The following is a 22,970-nucleotide window of genomic DNA, read 5'->3' as shown; positions in this document are numbered from 1 at the left end:
AAACCCCACAACAGGGTAAAAACTGCAATTCCTAAGATGTATCTCCCACACTCACATACAATTGGTCTATCGGAGCTGTAATTCCCCATTCCTTTCCTACCTGTTTGTCATGTGGAATACGTTGTTGTAGCAGCATGGTGAAAACTATAACTCCCACAATACAGAATTTATCGACAACAGATAGAAATCCTCAGCACCCAAGGGTCAGGTTCAATATCAAACTCAAGCCTCAGGTTCCCGACGGTAGTGCAGACATAAATAGGGAGACTGCTTGCAGGCATTTCCGAAATTAAATAATCAATTTTATGGGCAGGTTTAGTGATCCCTTTCAGAATTCTATAATTTTTATGTGTTATGTTATAAAATGTATTTGTGATTGATACGCTCGTGTGAAGAAAAAAACGGTGTCCGAAAACATTGTGAAGAAATTATTTGACTGGTCGGCTTTTGCTACTTTCATGAATCGTAGCTTTGAGAAAATTGAAGGATTTAATTAGATTTTCAGTTTGGTTGCCCATTCCTCAATGATTTTTTTTTGATATTTTTGATCTATTCCCAATTAGTAATTGGGTTATCTGATAATTAACAGGCATGTGGATGTTCGAGCCACCCATGGATGCATGCTGCTTTGCGATATGACACTCCCTAAGGCCACACTATTAGGTGAAAGGATTTGATACTAGACAAAAGGCTTCTAATTTTAAAATGAGAAAATGAGAAATATTTGGGAGCACCCTTTTTTCATCAGATATTCTCCCTTCCTTAAAGCTAGCAACATTGCCAAACTTTGATTTCACAGGAGCCAGCTGCTCTCCATTTCTTAACCCAAAAAGCCATTTCATTCATTGAGCCCGGAGATGGAGTGTTGCTCAGCTTTTTTAACTGCTGGGGCATCAGTGAGCTTGATATGATCTTTACCCAATTCCATACATATGCATTATTCTAGCAAGGGTCACTGGATAGCAGTCAAGAACATTGGGAACACCAATCAATTTTATCTCCCTATCCCAAGAACACTGTGGCTGATTACAGTGCTTCTACCCCTGTCTGGTTGAGAACAGTTGGCTCAGTGCAAAGACATACAGTAGGTGTTCCTGTTCTGCATTACTCAGCTAATCACTGAATAAATTTGCTGAATCATTGAAGGGCATTGTATTTTACAGTTGTGCACTGTTGCTTAATTGCCAACCTGCATTTTGAGACTGAGAGAATTTGACAAAGAAAAGCAAATCATTGGGTCTGCCTCAAATTTTATTAGGAATGCTAGGATCCTTCTATACATCAAAATATGAATCAACTCAGAGTAACTTTTTTCATGAAATGTAACCCTGCTTTGACCAGCTGGACACCTGCAATAAAAACAGAAAATGCAAGTCAAGCAGCATCTGTGGAGAGAGAAACAGAGTTAACGTTTCGGGTCAATGAATGTTAGTTTCAAGAATCTTCACAACTTACATCAAAATGTGAATTTCAGAAGGTTATATTTTATATGAGGTTATTGCATGAAAGTTGATAAAAATTTCTTTTCGGGGAGACTCACCTGTTTAAAAACACTTTTTAAGTCAAAAATATTGTCATTTCGATTTTCCAGCAACTTACATATCCATAGCTGCTGTCATGTGAGTAGTCTGAGATTTGACATTTTTTGGATTTTCTTTCTAAAATATTTGTATTGTATATGTAATGATATAACAAAATTCCATACTTATGCATGGGCTTTTTCACATGCACTTTTCAACTAAGGCTTGCAAATATTAAAGTTAATTTACTTACATATGATTAAAATATTAATTATCATATCAACTGATACCTTAAGCCAGTTAGGCATAAGATGCATTAGAGTAAATTTTGTAATTAGGTATAATGTGTGTAAATTATACCCTTCTGTGCACAATACCTCCTAGCAGCCCAGCTTGGTTTCCCACCACCATATATTTCGTCAGTCTCTTAGTTTGACAGTCATTTTTGTGACCAGACAAGTTTTGCAAAATCTGAAATATACACTGAAGTAATGACAGCCTTTGTAGGTGGCTGCATCGCTTTAAATTTATCCATCACCACTAGTACGCTTTCCTTTAAGAGCTTCTTACCGATGACTCAATGCCCCACTCTGGCAAGGTCCCAAAGCCAAGTCCTATCTAAATAAACTGACTCTGCAAAATCAGCTGAGTTCTGTACATTAACATTTAGGCAGGTCCCAATCGTGTACTGCCTATCCAATGCCTAATTAAAGGTCCCAATGGACAATCCAAGCTACAGTGGGCCATTAAAAACAAACACAATTACTGAAATATTTACCTTATATTTTATTTTCTACATTGTTTTGAGGAATGTCTAAAAGCTTAGGTATATAATTGACCCCTGAAATCTGCTTCCTTTTTGATCCACTTTAGGGAGAACATCTGTGTGTTCCTCCCGCAATTATGTTTTTTTTTATGTCAGTTCCCATCTACCACTAAGGTTAAGGTTTTAGCTCCAGCTAGAATGTAAAAATAAATAATCACAATCTGGGTATGTTGAAGTGAATAATTAACACAGCAGTGACAAGGCTGAATGACTAAATGTATTTTGACAGTATGCAACTGGAATGTTAAGGGTTTTCTTTTCCTGCTGGTGCAGATCCAGATGCATGGAGTAGTCTTGTGAGGATTTATAGAATGCAATAAGAAATGTAATTATAATCAGTCAACCCACTGTCAAATTTCACTGACAGCACAATTTAATGACTGTGAAAAACACAGATTTTGGTCAGTGCTTTCTGTTGTGTTTAGGTTGAATTTTTGAATGATTAAATGAGATATGGGGCACAGATTTGCAATGTTTTGGTTGAAATGTATACAAATTTGTGATTCGAGCAGAATTTTGTTTTTGACAAAGCAGCTGTGTGTTTATCAGGATTCAGCAGTCCCAACTTCTTCACTAACCAAGCCTTCAGTTGTAGGGAGTTTTAGTGCTACATTGGAATGTTTTTGTTCCTTTACAGAGTTACACAGAAATTAACAATTCATAGCTAAAATTTGCAATTCTAAGCTGGAAGAATCAGAGCTGAAGAATGGAGTGAAAAATAAGACACCTTTTTTTTTAATGTTTCTGTAACAATGGCAGGAGGGTGACCTGCTTGAGAACATGTTTTAGATCTTTTTACCAGGCTGATATTTTTGACTGACCTGGACTGCTCAACTTGCTGAAAATGAAAAACAATATTGTTGTTGAGCTACGTGAGTTTGATTTTTTTTTACTGCTTTTCATGATTTTGGTGGTATCTCAAGGGATTTTTTTTCTCTTAGAAACAAGACTCTTTTCCAAAAAAAAAGCTGGTTAAAAATTACCAAAACTGCACAAAAATTATATTGAAGGGAACGATAGCAAAGTGGTAATGTTACTGGACTAGTAATTCAGTGGCCCAGACTAACCCTCTGGACACATGCATTCAAAACCTACCATAGCACCTCAGTAATTTAAATTCAATTAATAAGGCTAGCTTCATGAAACTGCCTCATTGTTGTAAAAATGTATCTGGTTCACCAATGTACTCCAGGGAAGGAAATCTGCTGTCCTTACCAGCTCTGGCTTATATGTGACTCCAGATCCACAGCAATATGGTCGACTCTTAACTGCCCTCTGAAATGGCCTAGCAAGCCACTCAGTTGTGTTAAATCACTACTGAAAAGTCAAATATGAATAAAACCAGATGGACCACCGGGCATCGACCTAGGTACTGGATAGAACAAAGGCACACCCTGCCCACTCTACCTTGCAAACTTCTTCTCACTAACATCTGGGGCCTTGTGCCAAAATTAGGAGAGCTGTCCCATGGACTAGTCAAGCCACAGCCTGACACAGTCATACTCACCAAATCATACCTTACAGGCAATGTTCCAGACACTGCCATCACCATCCCTGGGTATTTCCTTTCCTACTGGCAGGACAGACCCACAAGATGTGGTGGCACAGTCATATACAGTCCGGAGGGAGTGGCGTTTGGAGTCCTTAACATTGACTCTGGACCCCATGAAGTCTCATGGCATCAGGTCAAACATTGGCAAGGAAACCTCCTTCTGATTACCACCTACTGCCCTCCCTCAGTTGATGCATCAGTGCTCCTCCATCTGATTTGATAGAGGTATTCAAAATCATGAGGGGTCTGGACAGAATAAATAGAGAGAAACTGTTTCCACTCGTGAAAGGATCGAGAATGAGAGGGCACAGATTTAAAGTCTTTGGTAAGAGAAGCAAAAGTGACAGGAGGAAAAACTTTTTCATGCAGCGAGTGGTTAAGGTTTGAAATGTGCTGCCTGAGAACTTGGTGGAGGTAGGTTCAATTGAAGCATTCAAAAGGGAATTAGATAGTTATATGAAAAGGAAGAATGTGCAGGGTTATGGGGAGAAAGCAGGGGAATGGAATTGAGAGGGTTGCTCTTTCAGAGAGCCGGTGTGGACATGATGGGCCGAATGGCCTCCTTCTGCACTGTAACGATTCTGTGATTCCATGTTGAACACCACTTGGAAGAAGGACTGAGGGTAGCAAGAGCACAGAATGTCTTCTAGTTGGGGGACTTCAATGTCCACGCCAAGAGTGACATGGTAGCACGATTACTGACTAAACTGGCCGTATGATAAGGACATATCTGCCAGACTAGGCCTGCAGCCAGTGGTGAGAGAACCAACAAGAGGGAAAAAACTACTTGACCTCATCCTCACTAATCTACCTGTCACAGATGCATCTGTTCATAACAGCATTGTTAGGAGTGACAACCACATAATCCTTGTGGAGACAAAGTCCTCACACTGAAGATGACCGAGGACACTGCAATAAGGAACTCCTGCAACAATGTCCTGGAGCTGAGATGATCGGCCTCCAACAACCACAACCATCTTTCCTTGTTCTAGGGATGACTCCAACTAGTGGAGAGTTATCCCCCTAACTAGACACATCTTCACAGTGAGGACATCCTCCATCATGTTTGGTGGCACTACCACTGCGCTAAATGGGGTAGACTCAGAACGGACTTAGCAGCTCAAAACTGGGAATCCATGAGGCGCTGCGGACCATCAGCAGTATTTCATGGCCCAGCATATCCTTTGTTCTACTATTATCATTGAGCCAGGGGACCAACCCTTGTTCAATGAAGAGTGCAAGAGGGCAGGCCAGTAGCAGCACCAGGCATACCTAAAATGAGGTGCCAACCTGATGAAGCTACAACACAGGACTACATGCATGTTAAACAGCGAAAGCAGCATGTAATAGAGCTAAGTGATCCCACAACCAATGGATAAGGTCAAAACTCTGCTGTCAAGCCACATCCAGTCATGAATGGTGGTGGACAAATAAACAACTAACGGGTGGAGGAGGGTCCACAAACATCCCTATCCTCAATTATGGTGGAGCCCAGCATGTTAGTGCAAAAGAGAGGCTGAAGCATTTGCAACCAACTGCTGCCAGATGTATCGAGTGGATTATTCATCTTGGCCTCCTCCTGAGGTCCCCAGTATCACAGATGCCAGTCTTCAGACAATTCGATTCACTCTACAGGATATCAATAAATGGCTAAAGGTACTGGATAAAGCAAAGGCTATTGGCCTGACAACAACAAAGCAGGACAAGTCCAATCCAGTCAATTACCATCACATCAGCCTACTGTCAACCATAATAAAAGCGATGGAAGATGTTGTCAACAGTGCTATCAATGCTCAGTTAGGATTCCACCAGGGCCACTCGGCTCCAGACCTCATTACAGCCTTGGTCCAAATGTATACAAAAGAGCTGATTTCCAGTGGTGAGGTGAGAGCGACTGCCCTTGACTTCATGGCAGCATTTGACCGAGGGTGGCATCAAGGAGCCCTAGCAAAATTGAAGTTAGTGGTAATCAGGGGGAAAACTCTCTGCTGCTTGGAGTCATACTGAGCACAAAGGAAGATAGTTGTGGTTGTTGGAGGTCAATCATCTCAGTCCCAGGACATGACTGCAGTAGGTCCTCACGGTAGTGTCCTAGGCCCAACCATTTTCAGCTGCTTCATCAATCACCTTCCCTCCAACATCAGGTCAGAAGTGGGGATGTTCGCTGATGATTGCACAAAGTCTAATACCATTCGTAATTCCTCAGATACTGAAGCAGCCCATGTACAGATGCAGCAAGACCTGGATAACATTCAGCTTGGGCTGATAAGTGGCAAGTAACATTTGTGGCACACAAGTGCCAGGCAATGATGATCTCCAATAGGAGAGTATCTAACCATCTCCTCTTGACATTCAATGGCATTATCATCACTGAATTCCCCCACCATCAACATCCTTGGGGTTACCACTGACCAGGAACTTAACTGGACCAGCCATATAAATATAACTGGGTGCAGAGGCGATTCACCAGGATGTTGCCTGGGCTGGAGCATTTCAGCTATGAAGAGAGACTGGATAGGCTACGGTTGTTTTCCTTCGAGCAGAGAAGGCTGAGGGGGGACCTGATAGATGTATACAAAATTATGAGGGACATTGATAGGATAGATAGGAAGAAACTTTTTCCCTTAGTGGAGGGATCAATAACCAGGGGGCATAGATTTAAAGTGAGGGGTAGGAGGTTTAGAGGGGATTTGAGGAAACATTTTTTCACCCAGAGGGTGGTTGGACTCTGGAACACACTACCTGAAGGGGTGGTAGAGGCAGGAACCCTCACAACATTTAAGAAGTATTTAGATGAGCACTTGAAACGCCATAGCATACAAGGCTACGGGCCAAGTGCTGAAAAATGTAATTAGAATAGATAGGTGTTTGAAGGCCGGCACAGACATGATGGGCCAAAGGGCCTGCTTCTGTGCTGTATAATTCTATGATTCTATGACAAGAGCAACACAGAGGCTAGGAATTTTGCAATGAGTAACTCACCTCCTGACTCCCCAATGCCTGTCCACCATCTACAAGGCACAAGTCAGGAATGTGATGGAATGCTCTCCACTTTTCTAAATGAGTGCAGGTCCACAACACTCAAGAAGCTCGACACCATCCAGGACAAGGCAGCCCGCTTGATTGGCACCCCATCCACTACCTTAAACATTCACTCCCTCCGCCACTGGCACACAGTGGCAGCAGTGTGGACCATCAACAAGATGCACTGCAACAAATCACCAAGGCCCTTTCAGCACTTTCCTAACCCTTGAACTCTACCACCTAGAAAGACAAGGGCAGCAGACACATGGGAACACCACCACCTGCAAGTTCCCCTCCAAGCCACACACCTTCCTGACTTGGAACTATATCACCGTTCCTTCATTGTTGCTGGGTCAAAATCCTGGAACTCCCTTTCTAACAGCACTGTGGGTGTACCTACACCACAGGGACTGCAGCGGTTCAAGAAGGTAACTCACCAGCACCTTCTCAAGGGCAATTAAGGATGGGCAATAAATGCTGACCTTGCCAGTGATGCTCACATCCCATGAACGAATATTTAAAAAAAATTGAATCATAAAATTGTGTCGCACAGAAGGAGGCAGAATCCCAGGGTAACCACTGGAATTGCATACTGGACAAATTTCACAGCCTCCATATCTATAATGTAACATTTGCCTCATGAAAGATGCACTTACTTAACCAGTTCTCAAATAGAAACATCAAGTGATTCATTTGTTGTTGATAACTAGGTTTGCACAATTGCATCTTACATTCAAAAAGCAATTGTATAAATACTTGAAAAGAAAACATTTGCTGGGGAATGGGGGTTGGATAATACTTTCAAAGAAACAGAACAGGATGTTCCCATCCAGTTTTTTTTCTCCTCACGTTTTCTTGAGGGCACTGACTCTTACTAGGGTACAATTCCAGGAGTGCCAACTTCCTTCCAGAACCTCACCCACATAGTAATTTTTCATGCGTTAGCAGGCTATTTAACCATGGAATCATCACAGCACAGCCCAATCCTCAGGCAGAAACCCTCATCACATTTAAAAAACACTTGGATATGCACTTGAGGTGCCAGAACCTACAGGGCTACAGACCAAGAGCTGGAAGGCAGGATTAGACTGGATAGCTCTTTTTTGGCTGGCACGGACACGATGTGCCGAATGGCCTCCTTCTATGCCACTTTTCTTTCTACGTTTCCTTCTACATTGCTATGTAACATCTATGTACATGCACTTTTCAGCATGGGTCACTGGATGCCAATCAAGAGTGGGAAACCTGGCAGTTTCTTTCCTTGTGTAACCCAGGAATATTGAAACCCTACTGCCACTTTGGTTGCAATCAGTTAACTTAGCGCAGCGGAGGGATTGAATTTGAGATCCTCTCACTCTTAATAGTTCAGCTATCCACTGGATAAGATTGCTGAGCCAGCAGGCAAGTTCCCTAATATTGAATTATCATAGAAATGATCTTCTTTGCTATGCTGCTGATGGGAGCTGAAGTACATAGAATTGCATAGAATCTACAGCACAGAAACTCCACATGATCTTCTTCCCACTCTAGGAATTAACGGAGTGTGATGAAAAACAACTTTTTTTTTTGCCACTTATGTGATCCCATTAAATTGGTCACCCTACAAAAATTAAACAAACAGACTCACAGAAAATAGACATTTTCTCAGCAAACCTTAAATTGCAGGTATTGAATAACACAAGCCTTAAATCTTTTCCATGATTATTATTTGTTTGGAGGCACAAAATATTCTGAATAGAATTAATATGAATTACAATATGCCTCTCAAACAGGAACAAATCCAGGTTTATTTACAAAAATTGAGGAAATAGGCAAGAGGGTGGACTTTTACACTGAAACTCGCTAACCTAAAACTTAAGAAAATATTAAACTAATTGCAAGCATTTATTTTTCATCAGCATTTCTGCAATTCCTACCTTTGTACAATATCCTAATTCAGCATTATTTATACAGACTTTCATCCCATTTTGTTCTTGTTCCAAGATTTTTCTCTTTTAAGTTGACTCTCTGCTGCTTTTGGTTTTTGTGTTCTCTTCCAAATGCACACAAATAAAGATGAATGCGTTTTAACTGCCCCATCAATTAGAATACATTACAAAATAAACAAGCAATGCAAAATTTAAAATTCAAACTTTCATTGTCTTACAAATGGACAAATTAATAATTCTAATAATTTAAATAAATATTATGGAGGAGAAATTTGTTTGTGTAGCACTGCTCAACTTATGTCAATTCATCAGGGCAGACAGCACCACGAGCCACTAATTGCATTGGCTGTGCACCCTACTTCATTGCTAGAAACGGCACTATGTGAATGAATTTCTCCCCCTTTATGTTTTAGTCATAGAGAGATACAGCACTAAAACAGGCCCTTCAGCCCACCAAGTCTGTGCCAACCATCAACCACCCATTTATACTAATCCTACATTAATCCCATATTCCCTACCACATCCCCACCACCTACCTACACTAGGGGCAATTTACAATGGCCAATTTACCTATCAACCTGCAAGTCTTTGGCTGTGGGAGGAAACCAGAGCACTCGATGGAAACCCACACAGTCATAGGGAGAACTTGCAAACTCTGTACAGGCAGTACCCAGAACTGAACCCAGGTCACTGGAGCTGTGAGGCTGTGGTGCTAACCACTGCACCACCCCTTTGCATTAAGGTGAGGGATATTAGAACTGCTCATTTCGGGAAGCCAGTATCAGCATTCTAGGTCAGGTAGAGCATGGTTAGATTTTTAAAAAATGCTTCTGTTCCATCCTCAGAAGAGCAACCCTTCAACAGTTTGACATTTTTCCCTTTATCATATCAATAACCCTGTGACCTCTTTGTTAGGTTCCAAAGGTAAGCTAAATGGCCCTCCTTGTCTGATTGCCAGTTCAGTGATAAGTAATGCCAAGTTAGAGGTGGTTTGGGGCTGAGTTGATGGTCAGTGGGAAGTAGGTTGAGGCTGGCCAGATTAGTTTCACATAGAACACTTTCATCCATTACTCTGGTCTGGATTTGGATTCATGGTGAAAGCCATTCACTGTTAAGCTTTTTTTTATTGGAAATGTCACATCTTTTGACAAATTGCTGACCCTTTATTGCTGGTGATTAGCAATGCTAAGTTTCTGTTATGATTTAGTTCCTCACTTTACCAACAACTGAGACCCATACTCTTTACCCTGGAAGGAGGACCAAGCAGAATGATTACTTCAGCAATGAAGTGCCGTTGTAATAGATGTATTGGAAAAGAATTTGCAAGAGCAATGAATAAAATCATATGTATGAGAAATGGGACACAATAGGTGGTGAAATCAGATTATTGCTCCCCCCGCCCCTGCAAAACATGACCAGAATGTGTTTCTTTGTTGTAGGAGTTTTGTGTTTTTATTTATAGCCAAAAGAATTACCTGTTGATGTAGGTTGAAGGTGTTAATCATTTTATTACCAGTGGTAACAAGATCTGCAGAGTTTTTTTCCCTATTATCGACCAAAGGAGAACTCTTCTGGAATAGAGTCATTATGGCACTCACGGTACACATTCAGCCCACCGAGTCCATGCCGGCTCTCCACAGAGCCATCCAGTCAGTCCCAATCCCCCGCTCGATCTCCGTAGCCCTGCAAGTTTATTCCCTTCAAGCGCCCATCCAATTTCCTTTTGGAGTCATTCATTGTCTCCACTTCTACCACCCTTGTGGGCAGTGAGTTCCAGATCATTACCACCCAATGCATAAAAAGGTTCTTCCTCACATTCCCCCCTGCATCTCTTGCCCAAAACCTTCAATCTGTCTCCTCTTGTCCTTGTACCATTAGTTAATGGGAACAGTTTTTCCTTGTCTAACTTATCTAAGCTTGTCATAATCTTGTACACCTCTTATTAAATCTCCCCTCAATCTCCTTTTCTCTAAGGAGAACAACACCAGCTTTTCCAAACTAACCTTGTAACTAAAATCCTCTATCCCTGGAACCATTCTGGTAAATCTCCTCTGCACCCTCTCAAGGACCCTCACATCATTCCTAAAGTATGGTGACAAGAACTGGACGCAATACGCTGCAGCACCTATACTCGGGAAGTGTCCAAGCCATGTATGTAATTCAACATGTATCATCAGTTATATATCATGCAATGTAGAATGCAGCTTTATGACAATCTTTTGCAAATAATGTGACAACAATCTTGATTGACACAGTCACAGAGAGTTGACGTAGCCTTCCATGAATGACCTGCCCTCCCAAGTGTTTCACATGAGATATCACAACTCTGATCCAGTGAGATTAGCACAAAATCAATGTTGAACTTTTTTTAATGAGAACAGAAAGTGCCAGAAATACTCAGCAGGTCTGGCAGCATCTGTGTAGAGAGCAACAGAGTTAATGTTTCAGGACTGTGACCCTTTCATTAACTCTGTTTCTCTCTCCACAGATGCTGCCAGACCTGCTGAGTATTTCCAGCACTTTCTGTTCTCATTTCAGAGTTCCAGCATCTGCAGTATTTTCATCTTATTGAACTTATTTTGGTTTTTGTGTTTACTTTTTATGCTAGAGCTTTGGAAATGGAATTTTAAAAATACCTTATTAGTTCCGAGTGTCAGTGATAAGTCTATTTCCATTTTTTGCACCCAGAGTCAGTATCTTGCACAATTCATCAGTCAGATACAGAGTAAAGTCCTCAGTAATCTAACCAAATAATGTGCCTTAACTTTTCATGCTTTTCCAAGAAGTAGTTGAGTGTGTGAAATGCTTTGCCATTTTGGTATCAGAAGTGCGTCATAGACTAGAAGTCACTTCTGAATGTTATATGCTCGACCACTTACTAGAAGTCTGGATTTTGGTTCAACTGATGCTGCCATTTCTCTGTATACTGTTAGAAATGTTAACATTATGTATCTGTCTGTTATGCAGATTATTTGAGACGCTACAATCCCTATTCTGGTCAGTATTTGGTCTGTTGAATTTGTACGTCACTAATGTGAAAGCTCGGCATGAGTTCACAGAGTTCGTTGGAGCCACCATGTTTGGAACTTACAATGTCATCTCCTTGGTTGTCTTGCTCAACATGCTGATTGCCATGATGAATAACTCTTACCAGCTCATTGCAGTAAGTTAATTCTAATGCTTCATTACCACATAATAATTAGCCAAAACATTTGCAAAATCGAGATTGGGTGTACTGCTGTTCTGTGCCACAAAGTGTTAGAGAAAAAGACCTGCATTTATTTAGCACCTTTCACATCCTCACTAACAGTCACTGTTGTTTTAGAGGTGAATGCTAAACACAGCCAATTTGTAAACAACAAGTTCTCTCAAACATCAATAACATAAACAAGTACTTAATTTGTTTAAATGGTGTTGATTGAGGGATGAATGTTGGCCAGGAGATTTTTCCCACTCTTCTTTGAAAATGTGCCATGTGATCTTTTACAATTAGTCGTACATTGTGACTTCCCAATTTGCTGAGCTATTTGAAGGAATGGTGCCCAGTGAAGTCCAGATGCTGGACTGCAAGAGAAGGTGAAAATGTGAAAAGGGAATTAAATTAGGCCACACATTGCAGTGTCTAGCTCAAAAATGGCTTTAGTGGAGGCAACTGAAACAAATTAGCTGTCATCTGTCTGTTAGTTGGAGAATGATGACAAGAGGAATCAAATATGTAAGGAAGAGCCAAAATAATTTAAAAATTCGAAGGATATAAATTAGAAAAGGCCATGTATATTACCGGACTAAAACAAAATGTTTTAGGGAATTCAGCATGTGCCAGAATTTAAAAGAAATGTTTCTGATATGCGAAGGGTGAAACAATGCAACCCACAGCTGATCTCAGATAGGACCTCAGTAAAGACACTGAAATTGGCAGCAGTCCCTGCTCAGGGCAGGGAAAATTATCCAGGGCTTTCACTCCTATTTGCAACTCGTACAGTAAGTACATTTTCAGGTACCAAGTCAGGACGAGGTCAGGCTCACTGTGATGTCTTGCATAGTTCAATAGTCTACTGACAGTCACTGTCATGGGGACACCAGAGAGTATCCAGTGCCTGTGGAACTGCACCCCAATCGAGGCAGTCACTACCTTCAGGAGGAAATGAGAGGTGAGAAAAAAATCAAAACGATACGAGGATAGGGCTGGGGAACAGGACTACATGGAAAGCTCTGTCAGGGAGCTGGCACAGGCAAACGGAACCAAATAACTTCCTTCTGTGTCCCATAAAATGGTATAATTCTCCAACTGGAGAAAAAAGGGAAAGAAAAATAATGCAGCTGATATAGCGAAGTTCACAGCTAATATCTTGCAATGCAAGTACATAGCTGGTATCTCACACTACACAGGTAATATCATACAGTAAATGGCTGGTATCTGATGATTAAAAAAATCATAATTACTACCTTATCTTACACCCAGTTAATACATAATTCACATATGCTTTCTTACAAAACAAATTACATAGCTCACTCACATTTCTCATGCAGTTCATTTATAATGTGCAGCTAATCTCATACAATGATGCTGAGTTTCAGTCATGCATATAGCTAACTGCAGGCTTTCTGGTTTTTCATATTTGTGATTACACTGAGCTAATCAGTGATAAGAGAGAAAACAGAACATATGAGCCATTTGTGACACTGATAAAAAATATGGGAAAAATTTAGTTCCATTTGTCTATTTTCAAAACTTCAGCATTGATTCAGTATTTACAGAGTTGCAGCATGTGACATTATTTCACAGAACACACTGAGCCAGATATTATTCTGGCGATGGGGTCCCAGTGGCTGGCCGGAAGGTGGGTGGGTGGTGGGAGAAAGCTAATTAACTGCCCACCGTAGGGAATGCTGTCCCTTTAAGGGACAAGTTCCCACCTCCTGAACTGCAGGAGGCCCTGCCGTACCAAAGATTCCAGAGAACCTGGGACAGGTGACTGGGGTGAGGGTTGCTGGGGCCAGTCAGGCAGGCCTCAGTGACAGGGTGGGTTGTGGAAGGTTAGTGCGGGTGGGGGGAGGGCCTTGGTGGGGGTTGATCATCCATTGCCCCCAGAGGGCCCCCCCAACCCCACTAAGAGGTTGGCGGCATCTCCAGGCGGCGGTGGGCCTCTCCATCCTTCACATCCTCTATTATTTGGCCACTTAAGGGCCTCAATTGGCCTGGGGCGGGAAGACTGTCTCAGCCTTCCCCACTCCGGACAAATAGCTGGGAGCCCAGCAATGTCGGGAACAGCACCCCTTGCTATTTTGTTTGCCCCCATGCCTCAGTTCCTGTCTTCAAGGGCTGGATAAAATCTTGCCCACTATTTCTATAGTTCTCCTTGAAGGCTAATAACATTTTAAAGGAAAATGAAAAACTAGTTATTTAGGCAAAAAGTTTAATCATGCACTTCTGAATCACTGAAGATTGTATTTGCAGTTCAGAGCCCTAGAACTGTGTAGCTTAATGCCAGCATCTTGCACTGTAGGTTTCTGTGATATTTAAACAAAGAATAATCAGAATCAGGCCACCAACATATTAGGCTAGGTATTTGGATATTGATCTGATCTCGCAACAGATTTGATTTACATTGCAAAGTTTAAAATCCACGGAATAATATAATATTCTGAGACACTACTGTTGACAGAAAGCACACAATGCAGAGAGGCACACTCTCGGCACTGGGAATCACAGACAATAGAGGTAGAGGCCTGCTACCCGATCCGACCCCGACGGGACTCGACGATATGTGTTGGGTTCAGGTTGGGTAGGGTCGTTTCTCTGGGTCCGGCTTTCGGGCTTGGGTTGGGTCGGGCCGGACCCGTGTCGATCGGGTCTGGGTCAGACACACACAGGAAGTCTTGTATTTTGCTCTGCTGGATTGGAGAGTGTAAAAGTTGAAAAACTTACCTGAGCTGGAATCCAGGACGTCAAGGAGGGAAACCCTGAGTCTGCGCAGTGATCGAGTGAGTCATCATGCTCATGCTGCAGCTTCCTTAATCCAAAAGTGGTACAGTGAGTGAGTGCACTTTGGAATCAAGGTAGGTAACCATTCCAGTGGTCGGGTCAGGTCGGGCTCGGGTCGGGTCGGGTCGGGTCGGGTGCGGGAAAATGTGGAGGAACTCGGGCTCGGGTCCGATGTGGTTCTGTCAGGTTCAGGTCGGGTTTTATTTCCTGACCGGAGCGGGCCTTTAAATAGAGGCACTACAGTCACCAGGAGTCACAGGCAATAGATGGAGTCGATACAGTCACCAGCAACCACAGACAGCAGACAGAGATGCTAACGTGACCAGAAATCAGACAGCAGATGGAGATGCTGCTGTTACTGGAATCACAGACAGCAGACAGAGACTTTACAGTCACCAAGAGTTACAGATAGCAGACTGGAACACAACAGTCACCAGAATCACAGACAGAGACACTACAGTCACCAGGCAGCATTGGTTAACAGAAAGAGAGCTGCAGTTAAGAATGTTGACAAGATTTGTTCATCACCACCTCTGTCTTTGATCCTCTTGCAGGACCATGCTGACATTGAATGGAAATTTGCCAGGACGAAGCTTTGGATGAGTTATTTTGATGAAGGTGCAACCCTTCCACCGCCTTTCAACATCATCCCCAGCCCTAAGTCCGTCTGGTACCTCTGTAAATGGCTGCACTCTCACATCTGTCCAAGCAGAGATTCAGAGAATGAGCAAAAGCACGAGAATCTCAGAGAATTTACAGTATGAAATCTCTTTTTTTTTAATTTTCCATCAAATTCCGTATTATCCAACAATTTACTTTTCCCTTCCCTTTCACTTTTATGCAAATTTCACGGCACCATAGCTGACACATCAGTATGCAGGAAATGGGGAGGTAAAGTTTGTCATTAAGGTATGTTAAGTCCCAACTGTTGTCAATATAGAGCCTGAAATTGGAGAGTGCTGGCCTGATGAAAGGCCTGCATATCCCACTGGAAAATCTCACAGTTGGAGTAATAAACCAAGGCTTGGGCCTAATTAAGCCTATAGACTTGGTTCCATTTACCTACAGTTAGTCAGCTATCACAGGAGATTAAACAATTAGGGTAGCATCTATGACAGGCAAAGTCATATCATATATGTTCTGTGTAAGTAATAGGCTTAATTGGCCAAATAGCCCTTTCTTGTCCCATGTTTTCAGATGTAATGGATAGGCCAACTTTGCTTTAAGATGTTTATACAGCCTTGTTAATGTGTTAATGGGTAACCCGAGGCAATGACAAACACTCATCAACCAACACTTACCTGGTTCAAACAAAAAAGCAAGAAAGGCAGGTTTTCTGATTGCACATTCCTGTAACAGAGTCTTTTCCACTAGGAGAGGATAACAGGAAATCAGGCATGTGCAACTCATGATTTTTTCTTCCAAGTTTACCCTAGAGCTCTTGGTCAGGATTTTTGCCCCAATATGGGGGCGAGTACGGAGGCAGGTGGGTGTGAAGATTTGTGCCACCGGTTGGCGTGCCAATTTTCCATCACCATCCCACCCCCGTAGCCATTTTCCTGGAGGCAGGATCGGCGGCGGAAGTGTTACCCACCCACAAGCAGAAGGTAGCCAATTCAGGGCAATTAATAGAACAAAGAACAGTACAGCACAGGAACAGGCCATTCGGCCCTCCAAGCCTGCACCGATCTTGATGCCTGCCTAAACTAAAACCTTCAGCACTTCCGGGGACCGTATCTCTCTATTCCCTATTAATGGCCTATTAAGGCCTATTGTCAGAAGCCGACTGGAAGTAGGAGGTGGCCTCCTGGCAGCAGACCAAGGGCCAGTGCTTCAGGCAGGCTTTGAGGCCCTCCCCACGTGCCTGGCTCCATCTATGGCTGCAGGACCTGTGGAGGCGTTTTCTATCCACATTGGTGACCCAGATGCTGAGGCCATTTTTTAGTTTAAAACTTTTGCAAGTTGCAGAGAGGGTGCCTCAAGATGGAGGCGCCCCCTCTCTCACTCTTACCTGAACTGTAGGATGCTGCTTCAGGGCCTCTTACTGGCCCTTCAGCTTTGAGAGTTCAGCTGCCGTCCTTAATTGGGTGACAAGCCAACCTCTTGCCACTAATTAGCCAATTTGGGGAAAATCACTGCTGGGCAACTATTTCCCACAGAACGTGGGGTCATAACCCACATTTGACCCTGGCATGGGGGTTACGATCCAAAAGGCAAAATCCTGCCCTTTACTCCTCAAAATAGTTGTATTTTTTGAACTCTGTATTCTTGCATTTTGTTCTGACAATGGAGGGTGCAGTGGTATCCAGATAACATTTCTACTGCTGCCTTTGATATCAATCACTGCAGAAAATCCAATTTATTTCTCTCCATTTCTGCCGAGTATTTACCATCTTTTGTGAAATACTCGGCAGAGACTTCAAAGAAAATCCATAGCTTGTTCGATGGTTCAGTGGTTAATTGCACAGCCATTTCGGGTGCAGAACATACAGAGAAGGTGGCTCCAATTTCAACTTCCATCTGTGCTGAACCAGCTGATCTCAGCCAGGACAGCAATGTGGGACTGAAAGCTGGCCCCAGAGCTAGGTGACAAAACCAAAACACAACAGGGTTCCTGTTGCTGTTTGTTAGCTCGTGACCACCTATTGCAAAGGCATGTATGTGGACATTACGTGAGGACAAGATCATGCTTCACTCTTAATATGGACCTTTCCCCACCAATATGGTTAAATGGCCTGCTGGCATTCACTGACCGGGCTCACAAATGAAGAATGACCGTGTCAACAAGATTCCAAAGCTGACACTGCATTTGGAACCATAGCCCAGCATGGACCAGAAATGGAGGAGGGAAGATTAAAATAAACACAGCAAAATCTAGGTGAAGGCATCTGCTCAGCTAATTTTAGTCCAAAACGTCCACTCCGTCATTCTCAGCATAAAATAAATTAACACAAAGCTTCATGTTGGAGTGCAACAAGTGATTGTCAAAGTATATAAAAAATACCGTGCACATAATTCAGTTGTTAATCAAGGAAAGTATTACAGCGGCAGAAAGACCGTTTGAGGACTCGTCTACTGAGGTAGTCTGGGCCGAGGTTAGAAACAGGAGAGGAGAGGTCACCCTGTTGGGAGTTTTCTATAGACCTCCAAATAGTTCCAGAGATGTAGAGGAAAGGATAGCAAAGATGATTCTTGACAGGAGCGAGAGTAACAGGGTAGTGGTTATGGGGGACTTTAACTTTCCAAATATTGACTGGAAATACTATAGTTCGAGTACTTTAGATGGGTCTGTTTTTGTCCAGTGTGTGCAGGAGGGTTTTCTGACACAGTATGTAGACAGGCCAACCAGGGGCGATGCCACATTGGATTTGGTACTGGGTAATGAACCCGGCCAGGTGTTAGATTTAGAAGTTGGTGAGCACTTTGGTGATAGTGATCACAATTCGGTTAGGTTTACCTTAGCGATGGGCAGGGACAGGCATATACAGCAGGGCAAGAATTATAGCTGGGGGAAAGGAAATTATGATGCGATTAGGCAAGATTTAGGATGCGTAGGATGGGGAAGGAAACTGCAGGGGATGGGCACAATCGAAATGTGGAGCTTATTCAAAGCAGCTACTGCGTGTCCTTGATAAGTATGTACCTGTCAGGCAGGGAGGAAGTTGTCGAGCGAGGGAGCCGTGGTTTACTAAAGAAGTTGAAGAGCTTGTCAAGAGGAAGAAGAAGGCTTATGTTAGGATGAGACGTGAAGGCTCAGTTAGGGCGCTTGAGAGTTACAAGCTAGCCAGGAAGGATCTAAAGGGAGAGATAAGAAGAGCAAGGAGAGGACACGAGAAGTCATTGGCGGATAGGATCAAAGAAAACCCTAAGGCTTTCTATAGGTATATCAGGAATAAAAGAATGACTAGATATAGGTTAGGGCCAATCAAGGATAGTAGTGGGAAGTTGTGTGTGGAATCGGAGGAGATAGGGGAAGTGTTAAATGAATATTTTTCGTCAGTATTACAGTGGAGAAAGAAAATGTTGTCGAGGAGAATACTGAGATACAGACTACTAGGCTAGATGGGATTGAGGTTCACAAGGAGGAGGTGTTAGCAATTTTGGAAAGTGTGAAAATAGATAAGTCCCCTGGGCCAGATGGGATTTATCCTAGGATTCTCTGGGAAGCCAGGGAGGAGATTGCAGAGCCTTTGTCCTTGATTTTTATGTCGTCATTGTCGACAGGAATAGTGCCGGAAGACTGGAGGATAGCAAATGTTGTCCCCTTGTTCAAGAAGGGGAGTAGAGACAGCCCTGGTAATTATAGACCTGTGAGCTTTACTTCGGTTGTGGGTAAAATGTTGGAAAAGGTTATAAGAGATAGGATTTATAATCATCTTGAAAAGAATAAGTTCATTAGAGATAGTCAGCACGGTTTTGTGAAGGGTAGGTCGTGCCTCACAAACCTTATTGAGTTTTTTGACAAGGTGACCAAACAGGTGGATGAGGGTAAAGCCATGGATGTGGTCTATATGGATTTCAGTAAGGCGTTTGATAAAGTTCCCCACGGTAGGCTATTGCAGAAAATACAGAAGTATGGGATTGAAGGTGAATTAGTGCTTTGGATCAGAAATTGGCTAGCTGAAAGAAGACAGAGGGTGGTGGTTGATGGTAAATGTTCATCCTGGAGTATAGTTTCTAGTGGTGTACCGCAAGGATCTGTTTTGGGGCCACTGCTGTTTGTCATTTTTATAAATGACCTGGATGAGGGTGTAGAAGGGTGGGTTAGTAAATTTGCGGATGATACGAAGGTCGGTGGAGTTGTGGATAGTGCCGAAGGATGTTGTAGGTTACAGAGGGACATAGATAAGCTGCAGAGCTGGGCTGAGAGATGGCAAATGGAGTTTAATGCGGAAAAGTGTGAGGTGATTCACTTCGGAAGGAGTAACAGGATTGCAGAATACTGGGCTAATGGGAAGATTCTTGGTAGTGTAGATGAGCAGAGAGATCTTGGTGTCCAGGTACATAAATCCCTGAAAGTTGCCACCCAGGTTAATAGAGCTGTTAAGAAGGCATATGGTGTGTTAGCTTTTATTAGTAGGGGGATCGAGTTTAGGAGCCACGAGGTCATGCTGCAGCTGTACAGAACTCTGGTGCGGCCGCACCTGGAGTATTGCGTGCAGTTCTGGTCACCGCATTATAGGAAGGATGTGGAAGCTTTGGAAAAGGTGCAGAGGAGATTTACTAGGATGTTGCCTGGTATGGAGGGAAGGTCTTACGAGGAAAGGCTGAGGGACTTGAGGTTGTTTTCGTTAGAGAGAAGGAGGAGAAGAGGTGACTTAATAGAGACATATAAGATAATCAGAGGGTTGGACAGGGTGGATAGTGAGAGCCTTTTTCCTCGGATGGTGATGGCAAACACGAGGGGACATAGCTTTAAGTTGAGGGGTGATAGATATAGGACAGATGTCAGAGGTAGTTTCTTTACACAGAGAGTAGTAGGGGTTTGGAACGCCCTGCCTGCAACAGTAGTAGACTCGCCAACTTTAAGGGCATTTAAGTGGTCATTGGATAGACATATGGATGAAAATGGAATAGTGTAGGTCAGATGGTTTCACAGGTAGGCGCAACATCGAGGGCTGAAGGGCCTGTACTGCGCTGTAATGTTCTATGTTCTATGGTGAGAACCTGCCACTAACTGTACTATTGTGTAGACTTGCTGCCCTCTTAAGAGGCTGAAGGCCTGCTTGGCACAGGAGAGTCTGACAGGATAGGTATCTGATCTCCACTCTTGTTAACTCTTTGCTGGCCCGAATACTATACAACACTACTGAGCTCCAGTTACTGTGAAATTCTGTGTCATTTTAATGTGACTTTCTAAAAAATTGTTAGAAGATATTGACCAACATCATTTTTATTTGTTGATTCTTTTTGGGCCTCCTTATCTCGAGAGACAATGGATACGCGCCTGGAGGTGGTCAGTGGTTTGTGAAGCAGCGCCTGGAGTGGCTATAAAGGCCAATTCTGGAGTGACAGGCTCTTCCACAGGTGCTGCAGAGAAATTTGTTTGTTGGGGCTGTTGCACAGTTGGCTCTCCCCTTGCGCCTCTGTCTTTTTTCCTGCCAACTACTAAGTCTCTTCGACTCGCCACAATTTAGCCCTGTCTTTATGGCTGCCCGCCAGCTCTGGCGAATGCTGGCAACTGACTCCCACGACTTGTGATCAATGTCACACGATTTCATGTCGCGTTTGCAGACGTCTTTATAACGGAGACATGGACGGCCGGTGGGTCTGATACCAGTGGCGAGCTCGCTGTACAATGTGTCTTTGGGGATCCTGCCATCTTCCATGCGGCTCACATGGCCAAGCCATCTCAAGCGCCGCTGACTCAGTAGTGTGTATAAGCTGGGGATGTTGGCCGCTTCAAGGACTTCTGTGTTGGAGATATAGTCCTGCCACCTGATGCCAAGTATTCTCCGAAGGCAGCGAAGATGGAATGAATTGAGACGTCGCTCTTGGCTGGCATACGTTGTCCAGGCCTCGCTGCCGTAGAGCAAGGTACTGAGGACACAGGCCTGATACACTCGGACTTTTGTGTTCCGTGTCAGTGCGCCATTTTCCCACACTCTCTTGGCCAGTCTGAACATAGCAGTGGAAGCCTTACCCATGCGCTTGTTGATTTCTGCATCTAGAGACAGGTTACTGGTGATAGTTGAGCCTAGGTAGGTGAACTCTTGAACCACTTCCAGAGCGTGGTCGCCAATATTGTTGGATGGAGCATTTCTGACATCCTGCCCCATGATGTTCGTTTTCTTGAGGCTGATGGTTAGGCCAAATTCATTGCAGGCAGACGCAAACCTGTCGATGAGACTCTGCAGGCATTCTTCAGTGTGAGATGTTAAAGCAGCATCGTCAGCAAAGAGGAGTTCTCTGATGAGGACTTTCCGTACTTTGGACTTCGCTCTTAGACGGGCAAGGTTGAACAACCTGCCCCCTGATCTTGTGTGGAGGAAAATTCCTTCTTCAGAGGATTTGAACGCATGTGAAAGCAGCAGGGAGAAGAAAATCCCAAAAAGTGTGGGTGCGAGAACACAGCCCTGTTTCACACCACTCAGGATAGGAAAGGGCTCTGATGAGGAGCCACCATGTTGAATTGTGCCTTTCATATTGTCATGGAATGAGGTGATGATACTTAGTAGCTTTGGTGGACATCCGATCTTTTCTAGTAGTCTGAAGAGACCACGTCTGCTGACGAGGTCAAAGGCTTTGGTGAGATCAATGAAAGCAATGTAGAGGGGCATCTGTTGTTCACGGCATTTCTCCTGTATCTGACGAAGGGAGAACAGCATGTCAATAGTCGATCTCTCTGCACGAAAGCCACACTGTGCCTCAGGGTAGACGCGCTCGGCCAGCTTCTGGAGCCTGTTCAGAGCGACTCGAGCAAAGACTTTCCCCACTATGCTGAGCGAATATTATAGAAGTGACATTGCATTGATCACATATGAACAAAATAATAATGCCAATTGAAATAGTTGCTAATAAGGACCCAAGCAAGTTTTCGAAACAGAGGGTTATCCTTTCTTGATATCTCAACCCCAGTTATATGCCTTTTCACCAAAGGAGAGATTTTAACTCCCCCTGCTCAGCAACCTTGGGACAATAACAGAGTTAAAATCAGGATTGTCACCTTACCATCCCATTCCCATTCTGCCACAATTTCTCTTAGTGTGTTCTGCTGGTTGGCCCGGGGGCACCTGAACCAGGCAGGAGCTTCCATTAATCTATGCAAATCGGGGTCTTTTAACATATGTAGGATGCTGATCCAATTTTAATGGTCTACTGGATTCACTGTGTATAATCCATTCAGTTAAACTGGTTGGTGAAGAGGAAGAGGCCTCTTTACTAAGGCTGGAGACATGTTGACAATCATATTCTTAAATCTGCAGTTTCATAGCCTCTGAGCTTGTAATACCCTCCATAAAGAGCTGGAGTAAACAAAGATAAAAGAACCAAAGCATCTCCCTTCCTCTGCAGAATTGAGGCAAGTACACCTTGGCAGTTTTCCATCTTACTTTAGGACATCTCTGAGGCTTCTTAGATGACAGGAATTTTGTTGACATTCGTGATGGGTGTGAAAGTATTTAACCCTGTTAAT

At 43.2% G+C, this 22,970-nt stretch overlaps 1 protein-coding gene across 1 annotated transcript in view; it reads left to right on the top strand.

Annotated features, from left to right (window-relative positions):
- The window catches only part of LOC137377861 (short transient receptor potential channel 5-like), a 135,327-nt gene that overhangs the window by 100,154 nt on the left and 12,203 nt on the right, over positions 1-22,970 (top strand). Inside the window, exons 7-8 of the mRNA XM_068047932.1 lie at positions 11,818-12,013; positions 15,391-15,594. Coding sequence (XP_067904033.1) covers positions 11,818-12,013; positions 15,391-15,594 — 400 coding nt within the window. The remainder of the gene's footprint in view (positions 1-11,817; positions 12,014-15,390; positions 15,595-22,970) is intronic.

The sequence above is a fragment of the Heterodontus francisci genome, chromosome 15 (genome assembly GCF_036365525.1).
Source record: "Heterodontus francisci isolate sHetFra1 chromosome 15, sHetFra1.hap1, whole genome shotgun sequence".
Lineage (NCBI taxonomy): Eukaryota > Metazoa > Chordata > Chondrichthyes > Heterodontiformes > Heterodontidae > Heterodontus > Heterodontus francisci.
The sequence above is the reverse complement of the archived record's forward strand: the minus strand, read 5'-3'. Positions and strand labels throughout refer to the sequence as shown.